Source organism: Myotis nattereri (genome assembly GCF_964212035.1).
Source record: "Myotis nattereri genome assembly, chromosome: 13".
Lineage (NCBI taxonomy): Eukaryota > Metazoa > Chordata > Mammalia > Chiroptera > Vespertilionidae > Myotis > Myotis nattereri.
In genome coordinates, this window is record NC_138088.1 from 22,876,622 (window position 1) to 22,904,484 (window position 27,863).

The 27,863-nt window shown below is 37.7% G+C and overlaps 1 protein-coding gene across 1 annotated transcript in view; it reads left to right on the forward strand.

Moving 5' to 3' along the window:
- The window catches only part of CTNNA3 (catenin alpha 3), a 1,265,562-nt gene that overhangs the window by 1,004,676 nt on the left and 233,023 nt on the right, over positions 1–27,863 (forward strand). Inside the window, exon 13 of the mRNA XM_081105050.1 lies at positions 6,387–6,538. Within this exon, the coding sequence (XP_080961176.1) occupies positions 6,387–6,538 (152 nt within the window). The remainder of the gene's footprint in view (positions 1–6,386; positions 6,539–27,863) is intronic.

Consider the following 27,863-nt stretch of genomic DNA (forward strand, 5'->3'; position numbering starts at 1 on the left):
TTTTGCAATGATGGGCCTGAGCTACCGCTACACTAAAATGGTAGCCGCATGTGTTGGGATAGACTGACTGAGGAAGTGACTTCTTAATTGTATTTAATTTGTATTCATGTAATGGTAAGTTAAAAAGCAGCCTATTTCTAGTGCTTACTGTATTGCACAACACAACTTTAGAAAGCAATCAGGTATAAGCAACTCAATATTAACACCTTAAAAATTCAAAACAAACTCATTTGTTGCTGTATGTATTTGGTTTTAGGTTTCCTTCCCCTGCCCGTATCCTTGTTGTCATTTGTTTTAATTGGATAACTTTAACATGCTTATAAATGTTAAAACTATACAAAAATATTATCAGATATGAATCTCTCTTATATTTCTTCCATCCTATTCTTATTATTTATCCCTTGTGAACAACAAGGTTCCTTATTCCTTTATCCTTCATGTGAATTTATTTTTTAATGTGTGTGAAAATAAGCAGATTAAGATGTGCTTTCTCATCTCCCCTTCATTCTTTCCCAAAGGTAATATATTACTATAGTACATGAAATAATAAATTCATCTCCAATGCAATCCTATCCCATCAGGTACTTCTTTGTTTTATCTCATTCCGAATAGTACCTCCCTTATTCTATAGTGAGAACCCTGACTCTGAAAAATATCTATATGTTTATTTACTGTCTCAATGCTACAGTGTACGTACAATCCCCAGGGCATTTCTTTAACTGCTTTTCTGACTCCGTTTCCTCAGCCCCATGTCTTGCTCTTTTGGATTCACCTTTTATTTCAGAGGATCCCCTTCTAAATTCATGGCTTTTGGCCCAAGGTGTCTTACATCCTTTCCACCTATTGCCTAGCAGTCTAAGTTCCTTGTCATTTGGGCCTCTCAATAGAGCTATTCACAACATAACAACTAAAGTTCCCAAAGCAAGCAATACCTGAGAGAGAATAATCCAGGATCAAATCCTTGATGACTTTTTACTAGTAACATAGCCTAAGAAATAACATACCATCATGTACACTATATTCTATTGGACACACAGATCGGTGTGGGAAAGGAGTACCCAAAGACATGAATACCAGGAGGGCAGGGGTCATTGTGGGCCATGTTGAGGGCTGGCTATTACACCTGGTAAAAATTTAAATTGATGGATTTTGAGAAGTTTAATAATGTAGAAATTTGTATTGACTGTTAACATATTGGAGAATTCTTACTGAGAAATACAACAAAACTAATAATTTTTTAAAAAGTAAGCAACTTGTTAACTCCATGAAAACACAGTGATACAAAAGGGAGCAAAGGTCATCATAGAACAGTGATTCTCAACCTTCTGGCCCTTTAAATACAGTTCCTCATGTTGTGACCCAACTATAAATTATTTTCGTTGCTACCTCATAGCTGTAATGTTGCTACTGTTATGAATCATAATGTAAATATCTGATATGCAGGATGGTCTTAGGCGACTCCTATGAAAGGGTTGTTCGACTGTCAAAGGGGTCGCGACCCACAGGTTGAGAACCACTGTCATAGAACATCACTTAGTCCATGTCCAATTTTAAATGCTTGCATAGCCATAATCATTTAACCAATTATTGTGACAAAAAAAAATTGAAAACAATGTGAGGAAAAGTGAGAAAGAGAGCTACATCCTTGTATAATGTTATGTAGTCATAGACTACTTTCTAAAATATTTAAGTCCATGAATATTATTTATTAATATTAACGTTATTTATAAACATCAAGATTTTAAATTTTAGTTCTATGGAAAAGTCTTTTCTTTTTGGTATCTTATTTTTTAATTATTTTTTGGAGATATTCCAAAGGCTTGAAAGGTAGCTGTAGAGTTGAATAGTACGGTTAGAAGTATTGCTCTTAATAGCTGTGTAATGTTTCATAAAGCACTCATTCACTCAGATCGTTAATTTTTCCACTTGAAAAATGGCAAAATTCTCACCAGTCATTGCATTTTATGATATATAATCTGTTAGGATCAAACACATTTTTCATGCATAATATTGGCTTTCTAAATATTAAAAAAATATGGACCATGGTAATAAAAATTTGTTCAATGATTTTTTTTTTAAAGAGGAGTATGGGGCTTTTGTCGACATCATGCATAAGCTTAATTTCACTTTCTGCTATGATAGCTTTCTTCCCACTTACTCAGCATAATGTAAAGCAATGGTGACAGCATTATGTTAACTTCCAAAGCCAAATTCCTCTATCATTGGTAGTTTTCGAAAATGATAGTATTAGAAATACTGTTTTAAAATGCGTTTCATTCATGATAGAAAACATAATTTGGTGACATCATTGGAGATGATGACCTATAAGGAGTCTGAATTCTCTTTTGAACTATGAAAAAAAAATAACTTGTACCCTCACCTCCTTTCAAATGCATGCAATAAGTATAGCAAGGATCACCCTGGCTGGTTAGGCTCAGTGGATAGAGGGTCGGCCCTTGGACGGAAGCATCCTGGGTTTAATTCTGGTCAAGGAAATATACCTTGGTTGCAGGCCAACCCAGGTTTTGAGACCTTAAATATGTTGGATGCCCTGGCCCTTCCCTGGTCACACACATGTGGAAGGCAACTAATCAATGTGTCTCTTTCACATCGTTTCTCTCTGTGTCTCTCCCCCTCCCTTCCACTCTCTCATGTAATCGATGGAAAAATATCCTCAGATGAGAATTAATATAAACACATACATACATACATACATACATACATACCAAGACAGCAAGGATTAAGAAGGGATAAAATATTCTTGGATAACTACCAGAGAAGGCTCAAGGCCTAGGCGAAGTTGGCTCTCTAGGTTTGTTAACCTCATTGCCAGACAATTAACATTAATTCTCCCAGGTACACTGAAATCTAGAAGCCCCAAGGATTTTACTTATCAAAAGGAAATAGTGTAGTTTTGGGGTTCAGAGAGTAGTCTCTGGAGTCCAGTTACCAGCCCACCAATTATTAGCTGTGTGACCTCAGATTTCTCATCTGCACGATCAGGATAGTAATATTTCCTGCCTCACGAGGCTGTGGTGCAGATTAAATGAGTCAATGCATATAAAATGGATAGCACAGTGCCAAGATGGGTGAACAAAGAATATTAGCTATTCTTTATATTCTGAATAAAATCCATAGAGAACATATAGACCTCTAAAGAGTTCAGAACTGCTTTCGAATTTGGCAGCATAAAATAGACAAGGTAATTTAAACTCAAAGCTGACAATGTATTGACCAAAAGGCTACCTTTGTAAAATAAATCTATGCACCAAAGTTCAGACGAGTTTATCCTACCTGGCCTTTCAATTGATTAGAGTGCATTTATTTAAGGCATTCCCCTTTTGATCAATAATTGTATAACATGATGGTATATTATGTGTGAACCTTAATTTATTGAAGCTTAGGTAGATTACAGCTTCAAGACAGGTATGTCAACTTGTTATTCCTTCTAAATAACCTTTAACTGGCTACTTAAGTATATTCATTTTGTATTTTCTTGAAATCATTAAAAAGATTCACTCTCAGTCTGATCCAAGCAACCATATGTCCATTGTATGAGCAAAGCACACGCGCAGCTGATGTTTAAGCTAATGAAAAGAAAAATGCATTACATGTCAGCTTTGAATAGTTCGTTTATGCTATTAGAGTGAAAAAGTAGTAGATTCCAGCTGTACTTCAGAAATTAAACACTTGCTTCTGAAAGATTTTATTTTAATTGGAGCCAATAGTAGTTTATTAGTAAAAAGCCCCAAGAGGAATTTAAATGAAGTCATGTTGCAATACTGAAAAGGCTATTTCCCTTAAAATACCCTAAATCTTTTGCACATTATCTCACATGACAGTGAAACTAGACATTTACATGATCTTATGTTTGTCTTTCTTTTTTTTTCTCTTTTTTTTTTTCCTTCAAGATCTACATAGGAAGATGATGGAAAAGTTCCATTATTGTAGAGATATAGTAACAGGTTGAAGCTATTGATAGAGTTAAATTATTGTCTGGCACACTTGTTTAGCAGGTGAGAAAAACTCCTTAGTAGGGAAGATTATGAATGACATTTTGTTAACAATAGGACATCATAGGTTTTGAGACCATAAATATGTTGAATGTTCTTATAAACCCACATAAATATATTTTTGGAGTTTCCCAAGTGTGAACAAAACCTAAAACACATTGAAATGCATACCAAACATGATGCATTGTACCTACATTTTTGTGGCTTTTATATATTATACCAGAGGCCCAGCGCATGAAATTCGTGCACTCAGGAGGGTCCCTCAGCAATTCAGGAGCCCTCGGGGGATGTCCATCTACTGTCTGAAGCCCACCGGCCTAAGCTGGCAGTCAGACATCCTTAGCACTGCTATGGAGGCAGGAGTGGCTCCTGCCCACACCACTGTGCTCACCAGCCTGTGGGAGTGCACTGAGCACCAGGGGGCAGCTCCTGCATTGAGCATATGCCCCCTGGTGGTCAGTGCACATCATAGTGGTCATTTCACCATTCGGTCAGTTTGCATATTTGCCTTTTATTATATAGGATTATATTCATTCATTCATTTATTCATTAAATTACTCCATACAATTACTTACCTACTATATGCCAGGCTAGGCACTGGGATACAAAAAGGAAAAAGATCATTGAGAAAATTTTAAACAGTGTTGTGACATGACTCATTCATAAAACAATTCATCAAGCATCTATTTGTGGCAGATACTGTTGTGCTAATGACAAGTAGGTTTTGTCAATAAGGTTATATTTAAAATGAGTCTAATGGATGAGAACTTAGGCAGGAGGGCTATGGTGAGAACTGAAGCAGAACATAATAGTGGCTAGAGGCGGTTGTCTAGAATTGGCAATGGATTTAAATATATTTATATTGTAGAGGGTATTGCACTTAGTGGACTTTGGAAATAGAGAGGGTGAAGATGAATGGGAGGTCAAAGAAGACATCTTGATTTTTTTTTTCCAGAGATGACTTGACACCAAGATAGAAAATAGTAGCCCTAGCGGGTTTTGCTCAGTGGATAGAGTGTTGGCCTGCAGACGAAAGGGTCCCTAGTTTGATTCCAGTCAAGGGCACATGCCAGGGTTCCTGGCTTTATCCCCAGGAGGGGGTGCAGGAGGCAGCCAATTGATGATTCTCTCTCATCATTGATGTTTCTATCTCTCTCTCCCTCTCCCTTCCTCTCTGAAATAATAATAATAATAATATTAATAATAATAATAAAAGATAGAAAATAGTAGAAAAATAGTGTGTGTGTTTTTTTTCAGGTAAAAAAAATGTGTTTAGGTAAAAAGAACTGTGGGTGTTATGGAAAATTCAGATAGAATTTTTCAGTGGACAGTTGGCTGAGAAGTAGGGTATAGCTGATGCATTTTAGTAGGTGAAAAAATAGGGGGAACTAAATAATATATGCGTTTCCATGTATATCACCAACATTTACAGATAAAGGATTTCTATCTTTCAGGTTTAGAATCATTGCTTTTATCTGCTTTTTTCCCCTCCATCTTCACGTGGCAAAGAGATTACTTAAACATAATATAATACAGTATAGTGCTTTAGTGTAGACTCTCCATTCTGGCAGTCTGAGTTCAATCTCTCTTACGTTATGTGTCAGCAGAATGACCTTGGGCAGGATTATTGAGTTCTCTGTGTCTTCGTCATTCACCTATTAACCACAGATTAATACTTGGGTTGTTTTTTAAGAATCAATCACATTGGACAATTAGAAAAGTGACTGAAATATAGTGTAGAGTTAATGAATGTTTTAAATGAAGATAATTTTTAAATCTTAATCAAAAAGACCGTCTGTATTGGCCTTACTGATAGATGCATTCCTACACTCATTCAATGTTATGCTATTTTAGCTAGAAACATAATGCATATAAAAGCAGTGATTTTTTTGATTTGTTGATAGGGAAAAAAATCTTACCAAAGAAAGTTTACAGTATTTCTATTTTTCCTATGATACATAGTTAGTATATATAATGAAGTTTTCTTCTATTTAGCAACTCAAATTATTTCATTAAATATCTTCATGTTTACAATTTCAGCTGTTATTTATATAAATTCTTTTTGGGTTTTCTTGGGGCTCTTATTGGATAGGATGAGAAATGATAACATGGTTCCAGGCTTGGCTAAAACCAAAAATGATATAAAGGAAAAAAGATAATCTTTAAAAATATTTCCATAAAATTGTTTCTTTTCTCATTGATTCTTTTAACTTTTTGGAAATTTCAAAATGTTTTGTCTCTCTACATTAAAAAAATAATTACAATTATATTAATCAAATATTTATTTAAAAATATGATTCTCCATTTCTTGGAAGGTTTAGAAATCAGAAAATATAAACAAGACAATCTTCTTCTCTTTCTTATCAATTACAGCAATTCCTGAGTTTGTGACACAAGTGAATGTCGCCTTGGAAGCCCTAAATAAGAACTCTTTGGATGTGTTTGACGACAATCAATTTGTGGACATCTCAAAGAAGATCTATGATACAATTCATGATATCAGATGTTCAGTCATGATGATTCGGGTAAGTTTGCTTTACCTTTCATTGAATTATCGCAACATTCGTTACCAGCTGGAATGCCTGGAATGCTTACAAGAAATGTTTTATTTCCATGCCATAATGTCAATGCGAAATCCATTAAAAATTGAGAAATTCATATGCATCCCCAACGTCAGATCTACTGTCACAAGCAATACTTTTACTGTGTGTTTGGTTATAACTTATGCAAATGAGCACATTTAACGGCCCTGTGTGCGGAAATGATGGAATTTGTTGTATGCAGAATTTGTTGAACTGTCACATAGCATGATCAGGAGCCAAAGAAAAATACATAGAGTCATTTGCTTTCTTGTCTTGAGCAGAAAGGAAAGAATCTTTCTGATCACTCTAGTGACATTGATAGGAAAATGTGTTCACAAGAAGTTATTTCTATGGCCAATCCAATTCATACTAGATCAGAGAATCACAATCTTCTATAATCTCACTTGATGCTGGGAGTTGTGTCTTTGGGGAAATATGTGCCATCTTCCCAAGGGTATGTTTGCTTCCCAAGGATGAGCCATTGGTTGTGGGCACAGTGCATATACAGAGACCAGGACTATTTGTTTTTACTTAAATGTGAATGTGGATTATTTTCTACATGTTATTTAAAAAAACAGTGGAAGTTCTTTGGAAAATGTACAGATAATGATATAGAGATACATTATCTTAGGATAGGTTTATCTGGAAGCAGACACTGTGGTAAGGATTTGTGTTCACCATTAGTTTATTTAGGAACAAGTGAGACAGGGAAAGTGAGGCTGGAAAGGGAGGAAAGCAAGAGGTGTCTTTCTAAGTCACTATGGGCAACTGGGGGTTGTTACTGCTGGGGAACTTGGATGGGGAGTACTACAGACCGTGCCTCAGAATTATCTCAAAAATTTAATTTATCCACCTACTTATTTACTGGAGGACGATCACCTCTCTTTAGAGGTGTCACCAGAGCCTCCCACCTCAGCCAATCAAGCCCTTGTGGCCAAAATACACAACCTTCTGACAGAGTGGCGGGTGCTTCAGTTAGAGCAGCGGTTCTCAACCTGTGGGTCGCGACCCCTTTAGGGGGTCGAACGACCCTTTCACAGGGGTCGCCTAAGGCCATCGGAAAACACATATATAATTACATATTGTTTTTGTGATTAATCACTATGCTTTAATTATGTTCAATTTGTAACAATGAAAATATATCCTGCATATCAGATATTTACATTATGATTCATAACAGTAGCAAAATTACAGTTATGAAGTAGCAACAAAAATAATTTTATAGTTGGGGGTCACCACCACATGAGGAACTGTATTAAAGGGTCGCGGCATTAGGAAGGTTGAGAACCACTGAGTTAGATGATTCAGCAAGACCCGCGAGTGAAATGAAGTATGAGTAGAGTTCAGTTTGAAAGCTTCTGGGTTTGACTGTTCTTGAGATTATAAGATGGAACTAGAAGTGCCCCAGAGATATGGGAGGAGCATCACTCGGATCCTGTGGGCCTGAATGTTATAGTTATGTTGCACTGAGCCATCCATAAAAATGGAATCATTTGGAGACCTTGTAAGAAAAGGGGTCAACAAAAGTCAAGGTGCTTGAAGGCTGATGCAAGAAATCATAGAGGAAAAACTAGAGATGTCAAGATATAAGATCGCCCTAGCCGGTTTTCTCAGTGATTAGAGCATCCACCACTCTAACCATCTGTGGACTGGAGGGTTTCAGGTTCGATTATAATTAAGGGCACTTACCTGGGTTGCAGGCTCGATCTGCAGCCCAGGTTAGGGCATTTGTGGGAGGCAACCAGTTGATGTGTTTCTCTCTGTCTCTCCCCTCCCTTCCAAAAAATCAGTGGAGAAAATGGCCTCAGGTGAGGATTAACAAACAAACAAACAATATATAAGATCTAGCTCTTCAGAGCTTGAGAAAACCTGGAAGCAAGCTAACTGTACATATAAGGGAGAAACCTCAGGATGTACTATATGTGTGAGCAGCCTGGAAGTATTTGTTCATATGTGGCCGAGAGCCATGTCCCCGTACCAATGCTATGTCTGAACTGCAAAGTATTTTTACCAAATACATTCTTCTTCTAAGAAAGGATTTTACATTACCTGCGTGCACTAGTGCACTAACAATAACCCAAAGTTGGGAGGATAGTTGGAACTAGGATAGGTAGAAACACTGAGAGTATGAAGACACATGAACTTTAAAGAATCTTAGCACAGTGAAACCCTTACAGTTCCAGTGTCCTGGGTGGAGATTTGAGAAGATAAACCAGTGAAGTAGCATAGATGAACCAGTGTTGGAAATGCATTTTTTTCCTGGGAAAGGGATTTTTTAAAAATAGTCTTATAATGTCTCCCATTTGGATGTTGCATTATTTAAAAATATCCTTATTATCAAAATGCCTCACTTATATATAGCACATCACATCATTTTGTCATTATTTTTCTATACCCCTCATCTTGAGTATTCTGTAGGGCAGGAAAATAATTTATTGTAATTATTAATAGCCTTAGAGGGCAATAATTTTTTTTCGTACTCATCTCTTTTTTAAAGTAAATACTTCAATTTATTTTAGCTTTTTTTCTCATAAGAATAATTTAGTATGTTGTGTTCTTTGCTAGTCCTTACTTAACTTTTCAACAAACTTCTCAAATGAGACTAGCAAAAAGTATATTCTAATTAGGGCCTATCCAGGGTTAAATAAAGTAGAAAACTTGTCCTTTATGTTATTGCTATTAATAGAGTCACCTGTTGTTAGCCTATTTTGCCCCCTCTTAAAAACCATGATTGTTGGATAGACAATGACTTTAAATAGGTATATTTTTACCCCGTTTTGGCCTGTATATTTCTCCTCCATTTTGATTTGATGTGTTTGCTCTTGGTCCTAAAGTTTGATCCAGTTAAACTTCATTGTATTTCTAAACGGTTTTTTATATAATTTATCATGTTGCTTTTACATTTGGTTGCTGAACATACCTAAATTAGCATCGGGTAGAAAAATGAGATTATAATTTTAGTTTCTTCATAAAGATTACTAATAAAACAAGTATCACATGATCTCACTTACATGTGGAATATAATGAACAAAATAAACTGATGAACATATTAGATCCAGAGACATGGAAGAATAGAACAGACTAAAGAATCTCAGCGGGAAGAGGGTGGGTGGGAAGAGATTAACCAAAGAATTTATATGCATATATGCATAATCCATGGACATAGACAATAGTGCAGTAGGCCTGGGGCGGGGGGCAGGGGCAGGTGGGTGGGAAGTGGAGGGGATCAGTGTGGGGAGAAAAGGGGGATATCTGTCATACTTTCAACAAAAAAGATAAATTTTATATATATATATATATATATATATATATATATATATATATATATATATGTATCATGGCCCTTCATATGACTATAATCTCTGCTAATAGCTCCAGATAAGGGTATTAATATTAAGCACCCCTATAATCTTATGTTCTGTCTAGCTGAGATCATATCCGTAAGCATATGGTTTGAAATAATTTATATATTTTGAGGTAGAGATATTTTTTCTTCAAACATACTCGAGGGCCAAAATTATGAAATAGATGAGTGATGGCGAACCTTTGAGCTCAGAGTGTCAGCATTTTGTAAAGCCCTAACTTAATCTGGTGGCGTGTCACATATAGAAATTTTTTGGTATTTGCAACCTTAGTAAAACAAAGACTTATATTTTTTATATTTATTTTATAATTAAATGACATTTAACAAAGAAAAACCAACCGAAAAAACGAGTTTGCGCTTCACCTCTGACACGCATGTCATAGGTTCGCCACCACTGGAATATAGTACTTGAAGCCATGAAGATAGTTCAGAGGCCCATCTTCTCTGCCCCTGCATTGCCCCTCTCTGAGGCAGCCTCTTGGGATCCTCAACAGAACTTCTACAGGGATTCCTTGGAGGATGAGCCACACAGCTCTATTCTTGCTAATTGGATTAAAGGTTGAGAATAGAAGTCTAACTGAGGTGCACAATTAATGAAAAATCACTTTTTCCCCCTTTGAGGACTGTCCTTTTGTCATAGATACAATTGATCTGGTATAACCATCTCTTTATAAGGTCAAATTTAATGCTGACCAATATCCTGTTAAAAATGCAAAGCATGTGAGGAGTATATCTAAAAAGTGTCAACACTAGGAGAATACATTTATAATTATGCAAGTTTGGGAAGGGATAGGCTATGATCTTGAGGATGTTTGTGAGTATTGCAAAGTCCTATCTTATCCCTGAATTTTCATGCATGCCCTTCAGTGCCCTTGAGACAATAAAGTACTAACCTAAGTTCAGAGCCTGATATTTTATAAGCTGTATAATAAAATTCTGATTATGTCTGCCTTTACTATTTATTTTGTTGAATAATTATTTTACAAATTTTTGGATTATTTTTAAAAGTTTTAAGATAAATACTATGACATTTATTATTACTAATCTCTACACTATTTTAGCTTGTGGAAAACGAAGTTGTAGAGTAGGAAATATTAAATTTTCTATTTGGTGTTTCAAATCTATAAATAAATGTTATAGTTATTAGGAGCCCATCCATATATATAAAAGCCTAAGTGACCAAACAACTGAATGACCAGTTGCTATGACACGCACTGACCACCAGGGGACAGACTTTTAATGCAGGAGCTGCCCCCTGGTGGTCAGTGCACTCCCACAGCCAACCTCCCGTGCCTGGCCAACCTCCTGTGGTCCCTCCCCCCGACTGGCCACCCCCTCCCCCGCATCAGCCCTGATCACCTGCCAGGCCAAGGGACCCCACCCATGTATGAATTCGTGCACTGGGCCTCTAGTATAATATAATGGTTAAGATTAAATCAAGAAACATATCTTACTGAACATGTTTCCTCCTTAATAAAATGAACTTGGTATTAAAACTACTTTAAAAGATTATTATACTGATGAAATGAGCTAATAGAAATATATTAGTACTTAGTAAAAGTCTCTTATAAGAAGATAGCTATGTTATCACCACTATAAGTATATTATTATATTTACTGAAGCTGCCTATTATTTTTGCCTATCCTATATTTGAATAATGTTAACTATAGAAGCCATAGACCAATGTTCATAGAGCAACTTGGAGTCAAAATTCAAAGAATAACTTGAAGGGTGAGTTTCATAACAAATAATTACATTTTTCTCAATATACTGTTTATATAAGAAGAGACCTATATATATTAACATTGGGTATCTGAAATATAGATTATCTAATGCAAATTGTGATTTTGATTCTATATTACTTTAGTATTGAAATTCTGCATTTTTTAAAAATCCTTAGAGATATTTTTCCATTGATTTTTAGAAAAAGTGGAAGGGAGGGAGAAAGACAGAGAGAAACTTCGATGTGAGAGAGACACACTGATTGGTTGCCTCCCGCACTTGCCTCGACCAGGGCCTGGAATTGTGCCTGCAACTGAGGGATGTGCCCTCGACTAGAATCGAACCCATGATCCTGCAGTCTAGGAGTCGGTGCTCTATCCACTGAGCCAAACCGGGTAGGGCTCTGCATTTTGTTTTTATTAACCTTGAAACATACACAAAGGACTCTCAGTGGCTTGCTTTCTTTTTTTTTTTTTTTTGCCTAAAACAGTGATGGCGAACCTTTTGAACTTGGCGTGTCAGCATTTTGAAAAACCCTAACTTAACTCTGGTGCCGTGTCACATATAGAAATTTTTTGATATTTGCCACCATAGTAAAACAAAGACATATTTTTGATATTTCTTTTATATATTTAAATACCATTTAACAAAGAAATATGAACCAAAAAAAAATGAGTTCACGTGTCACCTCTGACACGCGTGTCATAGGTTCGCCATCAGTGGCCTAAAAGGTGCTTAACCAGAAATAGAGAAAATTCAAAAAGAACAAATTAATTAGATTTTGAGAGAGTAACATGGGTGTCCAGCAATAAAATACCCTCAAAAAGAGTGGAAACGGCAGCAAAAGTGCAGCTTGCAACAGGTACCATTTAGAATGTAGACTTTGTATATTTTTTTTGTGAATTTCCACTTGTGACTCATCAAAAGCACATGGAAAATAGAGACACTTTGGAAAGGCAAATGAGCAGATGTTCAGGACCACCACTAAGTTTAGGTTTTCTGTTAGTTTTCTAACTTCATGTTTCAGGGAATAGGAACATATTTTCAATATCTCATTTGATAGAAATTTATTTTTGAAAAACAAATAAAAATAAATTTGAAAAATCTTTTGTGTCTAATTCTACTGTACCTATAGAAACAGATGTGTGGCTTTTACTGCAATTATATATCATTTCCTTAATTTATATTATGTGCACTGTCATGATTTCTCTGAACTCCTTTCATTCTCCTTCATAACTTCTTTCCCTCTTGACTAAAGAAAATTCTTTTGCTTTATATGTCTTCTGGACGAAGCTGCTTGTTTGTCTCTCTGAAATTTCACACTCAAACTACTGGAGGAAAAGGCCCTGATTGTGTCAGTCACTAACTAGTGTAGAACTAGTCTTGTACAGTTAGAATTCTGTGGAATTAAGTGCAGAAATGAAGAAATAGCAAAAAGAATATTGTGTAAAATCCAAAGATATGCAGTCAAGTCTGTTTTATGTGTTGTCATAGCTATTGTCATTTTCCACGGTGTTGTTAGTTTCTTCACTATAGGGGGAAATGAACGAATACTATTAAATTACTATTTTCAGCCATCATTGTGCTTAAAAATGAAGGATAAACTATTCTTCCCTAAGATGAAAAACCAAATGAGAATGTCCATGCTTCAATGCAATGGAATCTAAACCAGGGTGGTCACGTGGGTGTACACATTTATCAAAACTCATCAAACGGTACACCTAAAGTTGCATGTACATTATGTTGATGAAGTTGATTTTTAAAAAATAATGTTTATCCAGCCGCCAATATCTTAGAAAACAGTTTAACTAAGTAAAGTCCTACTAAACTGTATTGATTCGGACTAATTACAAAGGTGTGCGTGGACTACTGAAAATGCTGATAGTTAGGATATGGAAAAAACGAACAGCTTTCTACTTTACAGCTGGCTGCTTGCCAAATATTTCTAATGTATGGTTTCCTCTTTTGTTGATTTGTATTTCTCATATTTGTGAATCATTATGTATTATCTTAGGTCAGACCTATTTATGACCCGTGGGCCAAATATGGTCCACCATCTGTTTTGTATGGCATATGGGTGAAGAATAGTTTTAATATTTTTAAATGGTTAAAATAAATTTGAAAGAGGAGTAATATTTTTTGAAAAATTATAATTATATGAAATTCTAATTTTAGGAATACAGCCACACTCGCGTCTATATGGCTTTCTGTGCTACAGTGGTCAGGCAAGGTGGAGTATGGCCAAGAGACTGCGTGGCTTGCAAAACCTAAAACATGTACTGTGTGCCTTTACGCTTGTCTTAAATACTCTGTTTCATCTCTTTACCAAAGTCCTGACTGGGTTTTCCAAGGATTCCATCGCCCTTTTTTCGTTTTCCCCTTTAAATCCAATTGTCCGAATTACTTGACTATTAAAATTGTCTTTTCTTGCAGCTTCCTTGTTTTCTTCCTAGTCCCAGGCTGGGGCTCCAGGCTCCTTTCTCCATCCTCCTGTCTGCCCGGAGGGCTTCTATTCTCCTATGTGCTCTAATTTTTAAATCCTTCTTTTATGTGTCAAACTAACTGTGCTTCTTTCTTTACAAATATCATATGTATACCCTGCTACTCTGCAAATAGAGTCCTTTAGTTACTCACCTTTCTCCAAAGGCTGTAAAGAACTTTTTATATTCTCCTTGGTATTTTACATCATACAATCAACAGGTAAAACTAAATTTTAGGCTACCCTTTGATTAACCTACCTTTTAAAATTCCATTTTTGAGGTTTATGTGATGTTGAAATTTATCAACTTTATTCAACCATTTTACTTGTTTTTTTATTTAAGTTATAGTAGTAACAATTTGTCCAAAGATTATTGGATTATAATTGAGTTTTCATAAAATTAGTATTTGCTAAGTGAGTTTAACATACAGTGAAGGAAGGTGAGTATATGCCTTGGTTTCCTTAGGAGAAATTTGGATTATACCCCCCTTTACTGTCAAAAGTATCCAATTTGGATGATAAATTATGTTCATTCTAGTTTCTGGGCCTTGAATATACTGCTTGAGGCCAGTGCTGCACCCCACCCACTGGGAGACATTCTGCAGGGCGCAGGCACTAATGATCACAGTTCCTTATCAGGCCAGTGTTGCCAACCACAGGGAACACCTGCTCTCCGTGGGCCTAACTTATCAAGTGGTAGCTTCCTCTCTCCTTGCTTTGCAGACCCTTTGTTGACTGTGGAGAATCTATTCAGGTGCCTTTTCAAATTTATTTCCCACACAAAGGCTTTACTCCTTTTCATTTAAGCAGATTTCCTGCATTCATCTTAGTCACTCTACTCCTCATGCTCACAGGACTCTTGCCAGGGAGTCCCAGATAAAACACTTTTTGGAAGTGACAGGACTCCTTTCTAGTGTCAGAACCAGTTTGTTAAGAAGCCAGTTACCAGGGGGGCTTTTTAAGGGAACTTAATAAAAGACCCTTAGCCATGTAACCTTAGCTTTATATGCAAATTGAAATCAAAGGTTAGTGGGAAGAATTCTGTAGTGAGGCTCATGCTGTTTTCTCTGAAGCCAGCGTTGAGGGTAAGGAAAAGCGGACCGTGCTGGCTGGTCAGCGAGTGCTGACATTGTGTGCTCTCAGCGCACTTCATGGCCTTCCCTCTGTGTACAGCACTCGGAGAGACTTTGGACTTAGGGAACAGAGGTGACGAGGGTAAGAAAGAGTGTTCATTGAGAAGCATGTTGGTTTAGCAACAAAGCACGGGTCAGTGATCTCTGTTGCTCCTGCTGGGAGAAAAATGCTCAGCTTGAAGTCATTCTGGGAAGTGCTCTTTCACCAAAGGGTCAAAGCCAATGGACTGGCAGGAGAGTCCATGGTCAAAAAGGCTTTGCGGCAGCCTGCGCTCAGAGAGCTCTACACAAGCGCTGCTCGGGGCCTTTGACTCAAAAGTAGCTGAGTATAAGAAACCAAGCATCTCTCTTTGAAAATGCCTTCAGGGGAAATGCCTAGCGTTGTGAATAGAAGAATATTATGGCAAAGATGTTTAGTTGTGGAATCTAAAGAGATTTTGTGTTGTTGCTTGTTTCTGATAACTTTATTATTAAAAGATGTTTTTATCAATTATTATAAATGAACTTGCATTAGTAATTGAATGCATTAGTAAATTTGTAGCAAATATTAATTCTAGTATGTTTTTATTACTTTATATTTTCTTTCTATCTTAAAAAAATCTTAGGGTGTGCTGATTACTTACCTCAAATAAGTTGTTTGGTTTTTTGCCTACATTTCAAAAGTAATTTTGGGGAAGTTAAGGATATTCTAGAGAAAAGAATCTGAAAAATCAAGTTATAAAATGACGACTCTTAGAAGAGAGACTTTGGTGTAACTAATAGGAGAGAGATGGGGAATTTTATATGTGCAGTACTTGTAAAGTAAATGATGGTGTTTCGAAGGGAGACATATTCTGGAGTTTGATAGCTAAAGGTCTGTGAATGCAAGTGAAATGATGCAAATGCGGTCACACACTGATGGGAGGAGTCACAGGATGAGATCCAGGGTTTTCAGGCACCTGGTTCGGGCCACTTTCCTTGACTCAGGAGAAGGAAACAGTCCAATGTCCTTACAAAGCTGTGGCCCTTCTATTTCACTGACTTCCCTTTTTTGACCAGTCAGTTCTAAACACATAAATTCCCCAAATCACTTTTTGGGCAATTTGTTGGAGAGCACTTAGCATCCAACTCTTTTCCTTGCTCCTTCCCGTTGGGACACACAGCCCTCCTGCTGTTCCTCCAATTCCCCAGGCTTGCCTGCACCTTGGCATCTTTCCACTTAGGGATGCTTTCTCCAAGACTTTGCACAGCAGACTTCTTTAGGCAGATCTATCATTACCTTATATAACATCTGCATCGATCCCAAATAGAATCATATAAAAAAATAGCCTCTCCCACTTAGTAGCCCTCTGTTGTCACACAAGTTTATGTTTGTATAGTGTTCGTCATGACAAATGATGTACTTTTTTCTTATATTGTTTGTTTCCCCATATGAGAATAGATGGGGAAACAGACAATATTCTACATTTCATGAGAATGTAGGCTACATGAAAGAAAGGGTTTTTAGACCTTTAAGGTAAAAGCAGATGTTGGATTTCTTACAATTAAGTAAAGTGATTGATTTGGTTGCCAAATATGACATTTGTTTGATGCATCATCACTGGACCTCACGGAATTAAGGGCAAGGAAAATGTTACTCATTATATTTTATATTACAAAAGTGATTGACAATAGGAAACTAACTGGATAAATACTTCACAAAGAATTACAATTTACTTGATATTTGGCTTAAGATGGGTTTGAAAGTAACAAGGATTTCTACTAAGTATTGTACTTTGGGTCACAATGTGGTCATAAATGCACAGGCAGGTCTGTGTCAATGCTGTTTGTCCCTGTATGAGCTTTGATAACATTAGCTACATGTAGCTGTCTTAAAAAGTCCTGCATTTTACTTGTGCAGGTGACAAGATCCCTCTTTAAAGGTGATAATTATTTTAGAACAGTCCTGATGAGACTTCTTAATTATATGCATTAGCTCTTGGATTGTGGAAGAAAAAAGACCCTTGAGGATGGAGTATGTGGAACTCGCTGAAGTACATTTTATGTACACCATCCCCCATTATCAGTCCCTTGGTGTTATAAGCCCCTAAAAAAATCACAATTATCCACAAATTTAATGATTAAAATGTGTTTTATACTGTCTTATATTGCAGTGTTTGGAACAGAAGTCAGAAATTTAATTAAAGTCATAAAATACAGAAAGATACTATAACAAAAATTATTTCTAACCCTTAAAAGATGGCTGTAAAATACATTTTAACCAGTCTATAGTGGTCCGTTTACTAAAATATATGTAAATAAACCCAGGGATTTTTGCACATACTTTATTATTACTAAAATTAGTGGCTTAGGAATACATTCAGAGCACCTGTTTAACACAAATTTATTCAATAATACATTTATAGGTGGCTAACCTCTTCTAATGGATTTTGCTAATTTTACTCTTGGAAGACAAGCTTATTTAAGGTTTATCTCCATCTTCAAGGAATTTCCTTCTCTTTTCATTTATAAAATAGGGAAAACAAACATACCTGCATAGTATTATGGTTGATCTGAGTTTCAGTGGGATAACACATGCATAGCATAGCCTTAAGCAAACTCTCTAGCACATCTCAAGTGCTCAATGACTTTGTATTAGTAATAGAAATGTAGTAACACAAATACAATGAATTTGTTAGGTGTATTAGTCAGAGTAACAGATGTTTGCTGCTATAACACAAACCCCCAAATCCCAGTAGTTCAGTGGTAATTTATTTATCACGTATGCAGTGGTCTGATGCTAGCCAGTTTTTGTGGATAGGTCTCTACCTGGTGGGTAATGATGACTCAGTGATTCAGAAATTTCCAGTATTTTGATACTGCCATCTTTATATTCTGGCCTCCACTATCAATACAGAAAAGGAAGAGATGGTAAATGATTGAACAGGAAGTTTGATAACTAGACCTCAATGTGGCATACTTCCCTCTATATCCCATTGGCTAGCAGTCAAATGGGACCCAAATGAACTGCAAAAGAGCAGATAAATGTCTTCTTCCTTTATGTCCAAGATTGTTGAACACCTAACCATTCCTGTCACAATTATTATTGCTGTATAGCAAATTATCCTAAGTTTACTGGCATAAAACAACAACCAATTTCTTATGCTAACAGATACTAAGGAATTCAGGAAAGGTATAGGTTTGTTAGCTCACATGCCCGACACTTGGACTGAGGCCTGGAAGACGAAGGAAAACTACATTTAGCCTGTCACACGGCTTGGCTTTCTCACAGCATGATGGCCTCTGGATAGTTGGGCTTTCTGCATGGCATTTTAGGAATCTATACTAATAAAGAACTAATATGCTAATGGCTGGGACGCCATAACAGTAAGGACCAGGTCATTACCATATTAGCTGAGGTGTTGTTCCAGAGACAGGCAGAAGCAGGGAGGCGCCCAGAGGAGGCAGGGCCATCCTGTGCCAGGGATGGCAGGGGTGAGAGCCCATAGCATCCCCCTCACCAGTCCTTCGTCACCCACCACTCGCACTCTGCGTGCCCTGCGGCCCACATGCAGGAGGCAGGAGGCTTCCACATGCTCCTCTGGCACTGTGATGGGGCAGAGCTGTCATGATGCTTGGAGATGTGGCAGAAGTGGGGAGGTGCCCGGAGAAGGCGGGACCAGCCCGAGGTGACTGGTGGGACTGCGGGCGGGATTGCAGCGGCCAGAGAAGGTTAGAGGGTTTGGGGGCTGGGCCAGGCCCACTGGAGCTCTGTGTGGAGAGGTTCGAGTGTCAAGGCAGGGCTGCGGGTGGGTGGGCGGTGCCACACGATTTCACATTTTGGGCTCCTAGTCTAAGAATAAGTGTGCAGTTAACAGGGCACATACAATATTTCCTTTTCTAACCTAATCTCTGAAATCACGCACTGTCATTTCTGCCATATCTATTAGTTCCAAACAAGTCAAAAGTCTCCCTGATTCAAGGGGAGGGAACATTATCTTCAATCGAAGGAGTGTAAAGGTCAGAAGAAGCCTATGGGATGGGAAATAGTGTTTTACTCATCTTTGGAAAATATGGTGTGCCCACCTTATTATAATAATCTTATCATTGTCATCATAACCATTATTTCTTACTGATTTAGTTTGTGACCATAAGTTAAATAGCCTTCTGCTTATTAAATATATAATAAACCAGTAGAAACATTCTTAAGCTATTGCATGTAATGATTTGTTTAATAACAAATTTTGGGAGTCTGATTAATTAAATAATCTAGTTAATATCATTTTAAATTGCCACATTTTAATGTCTTCTATAAATTTATGGTTTATTTAAGATGTTAAGCTATGCACAATCTTTTTGATTCCTTTCTCTTAGAAAATTCCTTTGAAATAGTAATATCTAGTAAGTACAAAGTAGAATAAAAGTTTTAAGAAGTGCGTGTAGAATATGAAATTACCATGAATTGGATAGCACAGCATGAAGGGGGCATCATATTAAGGAACAATTTTCTACCAGTTCTACAGTCTCCTCAGTCAACTACTTGAAAAATATTTCAGTACTTTCTATCTTTCAACACTCTTCTATGTTTTCAGAACACAGATATTTGAGGCATGATCTTTGTTCTCAAGTCACGGAGATTCTCACAGAGCAGACACGCAATTATATGATAGGAATTTATTGTGACAAGTGCTGTAATGGAGGCATATAGAATCATCATTGGAAATATAGAGATTTTAATCCTGCCATGGCAAAATCATGCAAAGATGTATCTATTTGTTGATATTGGAGTTGTACTTTGATGAATGAGTAGGAGTTTTGTAGTTGGAATTATGATTTAGGACATTTGCAAGGATATAGAATAAAGGCATGTTCGAGAATCCCAATTAGGTCTGGGTGCCTGAATCCCAGCATATAGTGGAAGAACACTGGAAAAATCAGTAGAATCTGGATTCTTAAGACTTTTACACCATGTCAAAGAGCCATGACCTTGCCAAATGGAACAGAATTACTAGGCTTCCCACAGGTTATTCAAGACTCATTCAGTAGGGTTTGGGTGGGGACATAAATGCTCCACCTCACCCACTATAACTGTCCACTTCAAGCTGCCTAATATTTAAAAACTGAGGTTCTTCTAGCAAGAGAGAAAGGAGAAATTCATGATTGGGTAAACAACAAACAATCCCTTACAAAATATTTACTTATTAGGATAGAAATTTCAATCAAATACTAATTTACTGTTTATGCCTCACTAAGTATATTTATTGAGTGTAATTTTAAAGAATTGCTTTTTGTTAGATTATGAAACCTCTCCAAAGGGACTTTGGAGCTAATTATATAAAGAACATTATATTAATAACAATAGCAATAATAATAGGAAAGAAGTGAGGCTTCTGTTTGGAACAAACCAGCACCTTTGTGTTGGCAATGAGCCGAAGCCAAGCATATGCCGGCAGTATTTCTACTGCCTAACTGTCTCCAAGGAGATTTCAGAAATCGGACCGATAGTCAGGCATGTTCACCACGAGAGCAGCCAAGGTGAAGGGATTGAAGTGATGTCTCACCAGCCTCAGGGACTCATTGAGTCTGTTCCAGAATATAACATGCCACTGATTACAGAGGATTTGGTGTTAAATTGACAGAAGAAATTACTAGTCAAAATGCAAGTGGGGGATGTAAATGCAAAAAAATATGGACTTACCAAGTAGTGCACAGAGAATCATTTTCTCCGCCAGGTGCCATGCTTCTTTATTAAATCCGAAGTTTCTCATGTTAGCTTCAAAAGGACCACATCAATCAGAGGAGGTTGAAAGACAGTGTTATGCTGTGATGAACACTGGATTAGAAAGCAGAAGACCTTGATCCTAGTTGCAGGTACATTATATAGCAGCTATGGAGTCCTGATTCCCTCCTTCAACACTGAGTTACGAAGTGTTCTAAAGTATAAGTAGGGCTAATCACACTTACGTGCTTACATCACATATTTTAGGGAGTCCTCCCTTCTTTCTCTCTCTCTCTCTCTCTCTCTCTCTCTCTCTCTCTCTCTCTCTCTCTCTTTCTCTCTCACTCTCACTTTCTCACTCCCTCCTTCTCTCTCCCTTTCTCTTTATTAATTGCATTTTATATATTTATTTTGATGTTATTATTGAATGCCTACTGTGTGCCAATAAATCTGTCACACTTGTAGGCATATAGAGACGGATATGATATATAAGATCTCTTTTTTCATGCAGTTTATATTTTAGTGGAATGAGAGAGAAAATAAAGAAATAGACAAGGTAATTATGATGAGTGATATAAAGAAAGTAAGTAGGATGATGTGATGGAGAGAAAATTGACATGAGAGAGAACATTTAAAACACAATAGTCAGGTAAGGCTGAGAAGATAAAATTTGACTTAATAAGAATTAGGCTGAGTTAGCAATTTTAAGACAGGAGAAAGTTGCAGGCAAACGAGAGTAAATGCAAAGACGACAACATTGGAAAAATGATAGTTATGCCTAAAGAACAGGAAGGGGGCTAAAACTTAGCAAGTGGAGGAGGAAGTGATATAATATGATTTTAGAGAGCTAGACGTAGAATAGATTATTTTGGCCTTGTCAGATATGCTAAGCAGCTTGGATTTTGTTGCAAAGCACTGGAAACTATTGCGATATCTTTAACAGGTGACCCCATTTTCATTTTAATAAATCTCCTCTTGCTTTGGTTGAACGTTGACTTTCTAAAAGGCCACCAAAGAGTGTTACTCAAGCAACATTAAGTTTATTCGAACTTGGTGCAGTGAAAGAGAATACCACCTTGACAGTCGTACTTATGTACCCAAATGCTCTTTGCAGGATTTTAAGGCCTGTGCTGAGTGACTTTAATGTGCATCTTTCAAGAGAGAACAGGTTGGGATTTGGCGATTTAGTAGATTTAGACGGGTGAACACTGTGAATTGAGGATCTTGAAATGAATCTAGATGAGGTTGTTAGTCTTGATAATTGATTGCTTAGTTGAGCTGGATTAGTTTTCTCCTCAGAAGGAAGTCTTTCCTGGAGAAGCAGCTAAATTATTTTTGTTTGATTTTGTATTATCAGCACAGGAATAGGCAAGTCTACCCAGTCCCATTATTGTTTATCACAGAAGCAGGGAATGATGTTGTTTGCAGTTCTCACTAGTCCATGGCAAATATGTGCTGGAGGTGGAGGTGGGTAAGAGTCGAAGTGAGAATACTAGATACGATCTTCTGTAATCTTCCAGGCAATAGATGAGATTGTCATAGATTAGTGATGCACTGGCCAACACAGTAGTTGCCTGTGGATACTGAGCACTTGAAATTTGGCTAGTGTGAATTGAGATGTGCAATACAAAGGTAAAAGCCACAACAGATTTTGAAGACTTTGTAAGACAAAAAGAATATGAATTCTCATTTGTATATTTGTATAGCTATACAATCAAATTGATGTTAATATATTTAAAAATATATATCCAAAATATTATAAATTGGACATTATTATTTATTTTACCAATATGACTACTAGCGAATTAAAAATTGTATATGTTGTTTGCCTTATATTTGTATTAGACAGTGCTAGATTAGAAATTTGGCAGAAGGGATGGACAGATTTAAAATTTATTTTGGAGATAAAAGTGACTGGGTTTGCTGGGAATAGATGTGAAATTGAAAGAAATTGGGGAAACAAAAATGGCTCTTAGGTTTCTTATTTTAGGCCATTGTATGGATATGAGTGTGACATAATGGGCTAGGGGTGATCTGGAAAAACCAGAGGGGGGAAATGTTTTTTCAATGGGCTCATTAGATGTTAACTTATTTTATTGATGTGTCATATGGGTCATTGCATATATGACTCTGGAACTTAGAGCATAACTTTGGCCTATAATAAGAATTTGTTTTCCCTTAGTATAGAATGTACTTACCCTTGGAGATGGTATATCCTATATAATAAAAGGGTAATATGCAAATTGAACCTAAGGGTGAAACGACTGGGAATGACCAGTTGCTATGACATGCACTGACCACCAGGGAGCACATGCTCAACAAAGGGGCTGTCCCCAGGTGGTGAGTGTGCTCCCACAGAGGGAGCTCCACTCAGCCACAAGCCAGGCTATTGGCTGCGAGTGCAATGGCAGTGGCAGGAGCCTATCCCACCTCCTCAACAGCGCTAAGGATGTCTGACTGCAGCTTAGGCCCACTCCCCACTAAGCTGTCAGTTGGACATTCCCCCAAGGGCTCCAGCTGCCAGAGGGATGTCTTATTTCCAGTTTAGGCCCGATCCCTCAGGGAACAGACTTAAGCCAGCAGGTGGATATCCCCCAAAGGGTCCTGGACTGCAAGAGGGTGCAGGCCAGACTGAAGGACCCCTCCCCCAGTGCACAAGTTTTTGTACACCAGGCCTCTAGCTAGAGAAGAAAAAATGATACAGGAACAAACACATTTAGAATTTATGTGAGGAGGAGGAGGAAATAGCAAAGGAGACTGACAAGAAGTAAGAAAAGATAGGATATACATCAAGAATGCGGTCTCAGAAGCCGTAGCAAGAGTTTTTTCTTTACATTTTTTTTTTGTATTAAACCTCCCCCTAAAATATTTTTTCCCATTGATTTTTGGAGATTGGAAGGGAGGGGAGAGCCAGAGAAGAGAGCAACATTGATATGAGAGAGACACATTGATTGATTGCCTCTTGCACATGTGGGGATCAAGCCTGCAACTGAAGTACATACCCTTCACCAGAATCAAACCATCAACCCTTCAGTTATGGGCTGAGGCTCTAACCACTGACCAAAACTGGCTAGGGCAAGATATTTTTCTACTGTGAGAATGTTACTTAGAGGGCTGATGAGATGGGAAGGTGTGCTCATTGTATTTGATGATATAGGTGGTCAAATAGGTAATGAATGTTTTTATAGGCTGTGCATTTGTCAGAGCTTCCTGGAACAGAGCAGAAGGAGCTAAGTACTCCAACTGCAGATTGAGAACACTGCCAGCCTGTACACTTCCACAGAGCTGAGATATAAGTAGAGGATTTGGGACGGGGCAAGCGATTAGATTTTTTCAAATGTAGTTCTCCTAAAAGAAAGGCCCAACAGTTCTTTTCCTTTGGAGTGTCCTTGGGGCACTCTAGGCTGTTCTTACACTTATAACGGAGGAACAGTAAGAACGAAATAAACCTGACACCCTGACAGTGACTGAGCACACACCCTGAAAGTGAACTCTGTGCTGTATGTAGGCATCAAGTCATACAGTTGTAAACATTTATAGATACGCTTTTGACAAGAATGTTAGTTATTAATGACTCCTAATGTCCTTAATTCTAGCCCATTTTCTTTGCTATTTTGGTAATAGTTTTTGCTGTTGAACCATGATATCTGTGCATTGAAAGCCTCTTCTTTCTTGTGTCTTTATGAATATTTGCAGAATCATTAGTCTTTTTGCTCTCTCTGAAAGGATTATCTTTAAATGTAGTCTTTATTGATTTCTTTGGGAAGATTTGCTTTGCTCCAATATGTTCTGCGAAGTCTTGCCACCCTATTCCTTTCTGTTAACTCCAGTGTTGGCTTTTGCCTAGCTCTCGGTACTTTCTCTAATGTAAAGATTTAGTACTACCTGTGTTTCCTTTTACAATTATATTTTAACTAGTGGCCCAGTGCATGAAATTCTTGGGGGGGGGCGTGTCCCTCAGCCTGCAAACTCTCCAATCTGGGACCACTTGGGGGATGTCCGACTGCCAGCAGTCGGACATCCCTCTTGCAATCCGGGACCGCTGGCTCTTAACTGCTCACCTGCCTGCCTGCCTGATTGCTCCCAACCACTCTGCCTGCCAGCCTTCTCACCCCCAACTAAATTAAATGTGGACAGTTATAGTAAAAATTTAAGCCCTGACTATCTACACCTACTTCTCCATCTCAAACATTTTCTTCCAGAGATAATTGCTCTTAGCAATTTTGTATGTGTCCTTTCAGATAATTTTCTACATAAACTTTAACACATATAATGATTTGTATATATTTTATTGCTTTGCTTGTTTTTTTGTAAAAGATTAGATTGTTCTATGCCTACTGTTATAAAAGTGGTTTTGATTTTTACAATTTACAATATCATGCATTAGGTTCTTTAAGTTTCAACCCAAAATAAATGTTACCTTGAACCCATACTAATGTTGGTGATACAGCTCTTATAAGCTTTTCCTGTTGGTGAGAACAGTATGAAGGAGAATAAAGTGGAGAGACAGCCAGAGGCAACACACAAGGAAAAATGAAAGCAGTCATTTGAGGCCACGGGTTAAAAAAATATGGAAAGCTAACATAATGTCATTAATGGAGCATTGCATTGCTGCAAAAATTGAATCACGCCACCCTGAGATGACTGATCTAAGTTGTGTGAAAAGATCACACAGCTCACATTCCTTAGAGGTTTTGGAAGTCCACAGGGGTGAAGTGAGCTACCTCAGTGCATAGCGCTCATCAGTGTGAAAGCCGGGATTAGCATTCAGGTCTCCTGACACCAAATTCAGTTACCACAACGACAGGTTCAAACTGACAAAAAGACAATTAAACAGTATATTACCCAAATTGTAATACAGTGTGTTTACCATAACATTATATTAATTAAATTAAAAAAACTTTAATGAAAATAATTTAAAAAACTACCTGTAAAGAACTGTATTTGAAACTGTTGGCTAAGAACAGGAATAGATTAAGAACTGAACAAAGGGAGAAGTTATAAGTAGCTTGGAGGAAAGGTCAAGTTAGTTTCTCTAGAACAGAAGAGGAGATAGGAAGAGCAAGTAAAATGATTCAAATGTATTGGATTTGCTTAAGAAGTGCAGCAAAGAGAAAATGCCCTTCAGTTTAAATAAAATTCCCTGCAGAAACTGAGAAGATCAAGCAGAGGTAAAACCTATATACCCTTGAGCCTCTGATAAAGAAATCTAGCCGGAGGGAGGAAAGTTTCGCAGAGAGATCAAGACCTGACAGCAACTTCACATACATTCTCTCACTTCACCCTTCAAGAAACCCTTGAGGAAGGGATTTAAATAACCATTTTATTGACAGAATATGAAACAAATAACTTAAAATTACTGCCCCAGAGTCACTCTGACAGACAATGGTCTGACAGGGTTCAGAATCCGGCTCTTCTGTTGGGCTCCGAAGCCTGTGTTCCCTCTGCTACCCACACTGCCTTTCACTAGAGTGAAAATGATCTTCGTGTTACTTGCAGAGTTCCTGAATATGGAGGTATGGGAGATTCATTTTACCATTTCTGAACTAACCTTAAGAATTTAGATAGCATAATTAAATTCAATTATGAAGAAGGTAAGATTAAGAAAAAAATCAACATGGGACAGGAGTAGACTCTCACACATAACTTCCCTATTTCCCCAGGATCCTGTTAATATTTTACACAAATATGGAGTTGCTTTGCAGTCAAGTAGGCCTCATCGGGGTTTGCCAATTGCTAGTTTGAATTCTATCCCACTTTTCCCAGCAATTATTTCAGCCTGTTGGGTAGCTCAGTTGGTTAAGATATTATCCGTATAGGCTAAGGCTGTGGGTTTGATTCCTGGTCAGGGCACATACAAGACTCGGCTAATGAACGCATAAATCCATGGAACAACAAATCCATGTTGCCCCCCCCCCACCCAAATCAATAAATACAAACTTTAAAAAAGAAAGAAGCAATTATTTCAAAGCCAAAGCTGCTGAGTTGCAAGAGCAGGGATATATATATATATATATATATATATATATATATATTATTGATTTTTGATTTTTTACAGAGAGGAAGGGAGAGAGAGATAGAGAGTTAGAAACATCGATGAGCTGAGTGAGAAACATTGATCAGCTGCCTCCTGCACATCTCCTACTGAAGATGTGCCCGCAACCAACGTACATGCCCTTGACCGGAATAGAACCTGGGACCTTTCAGTCCGCAGGCCGATGCTCTATCCACTGAGCCAAACTGGTTTCGGCAAGAGCAGGGCTTTTGAGAGTGGAGTAGAAATGATGTTTGAAAAGGAAAAGCCCAATCTTAAAGAAGGGATGTAAAGTTTATCAATAATCAATAGAAGAGATGCCGGAAGAAGGGCTGGGTCCCTACATCCACCAGGAGGTGTATTGCGTAGTGCCGTCTATATTGGGAGGTCGGAGTGACAAAGCCTGAGGGACCAGGCCCGCATGTGCCTCATGGGAATGCGGAGAGGGCATGCCAGGCTCCCAGCCTCTTCCAGGATGAGTACTTGAGTGGCCAATGCCAAGGAGCCACGTGTGAGGGCAGGGCCAACACCTGTGGAGTGTCAGTCACCACTTGAGTGATGATTTATCATTTCTACTGCAACCTTCTTTCTTCCTGTTGCTGTTCAGTGAGAGCTGCCCACACGTTACCTGCATTATGCAATTACGCAAAAGTGGGGTGCTTAGCTTCACTTTACAACTAGAATACAGTTGGAATTACTATATTATAAGGCCAACTCCCTTTGTAGTGACTGAGGACACTTAAGTACTTTCTCCATTGACAGAAGGAGAGGGGAGGGAACTGAAGGAGAAGGGAGTGGAGGGGACAGAATGTGGCTAGGCTTTGGAAACACAAATAACAGAAAACTATTGTGAAAAGCT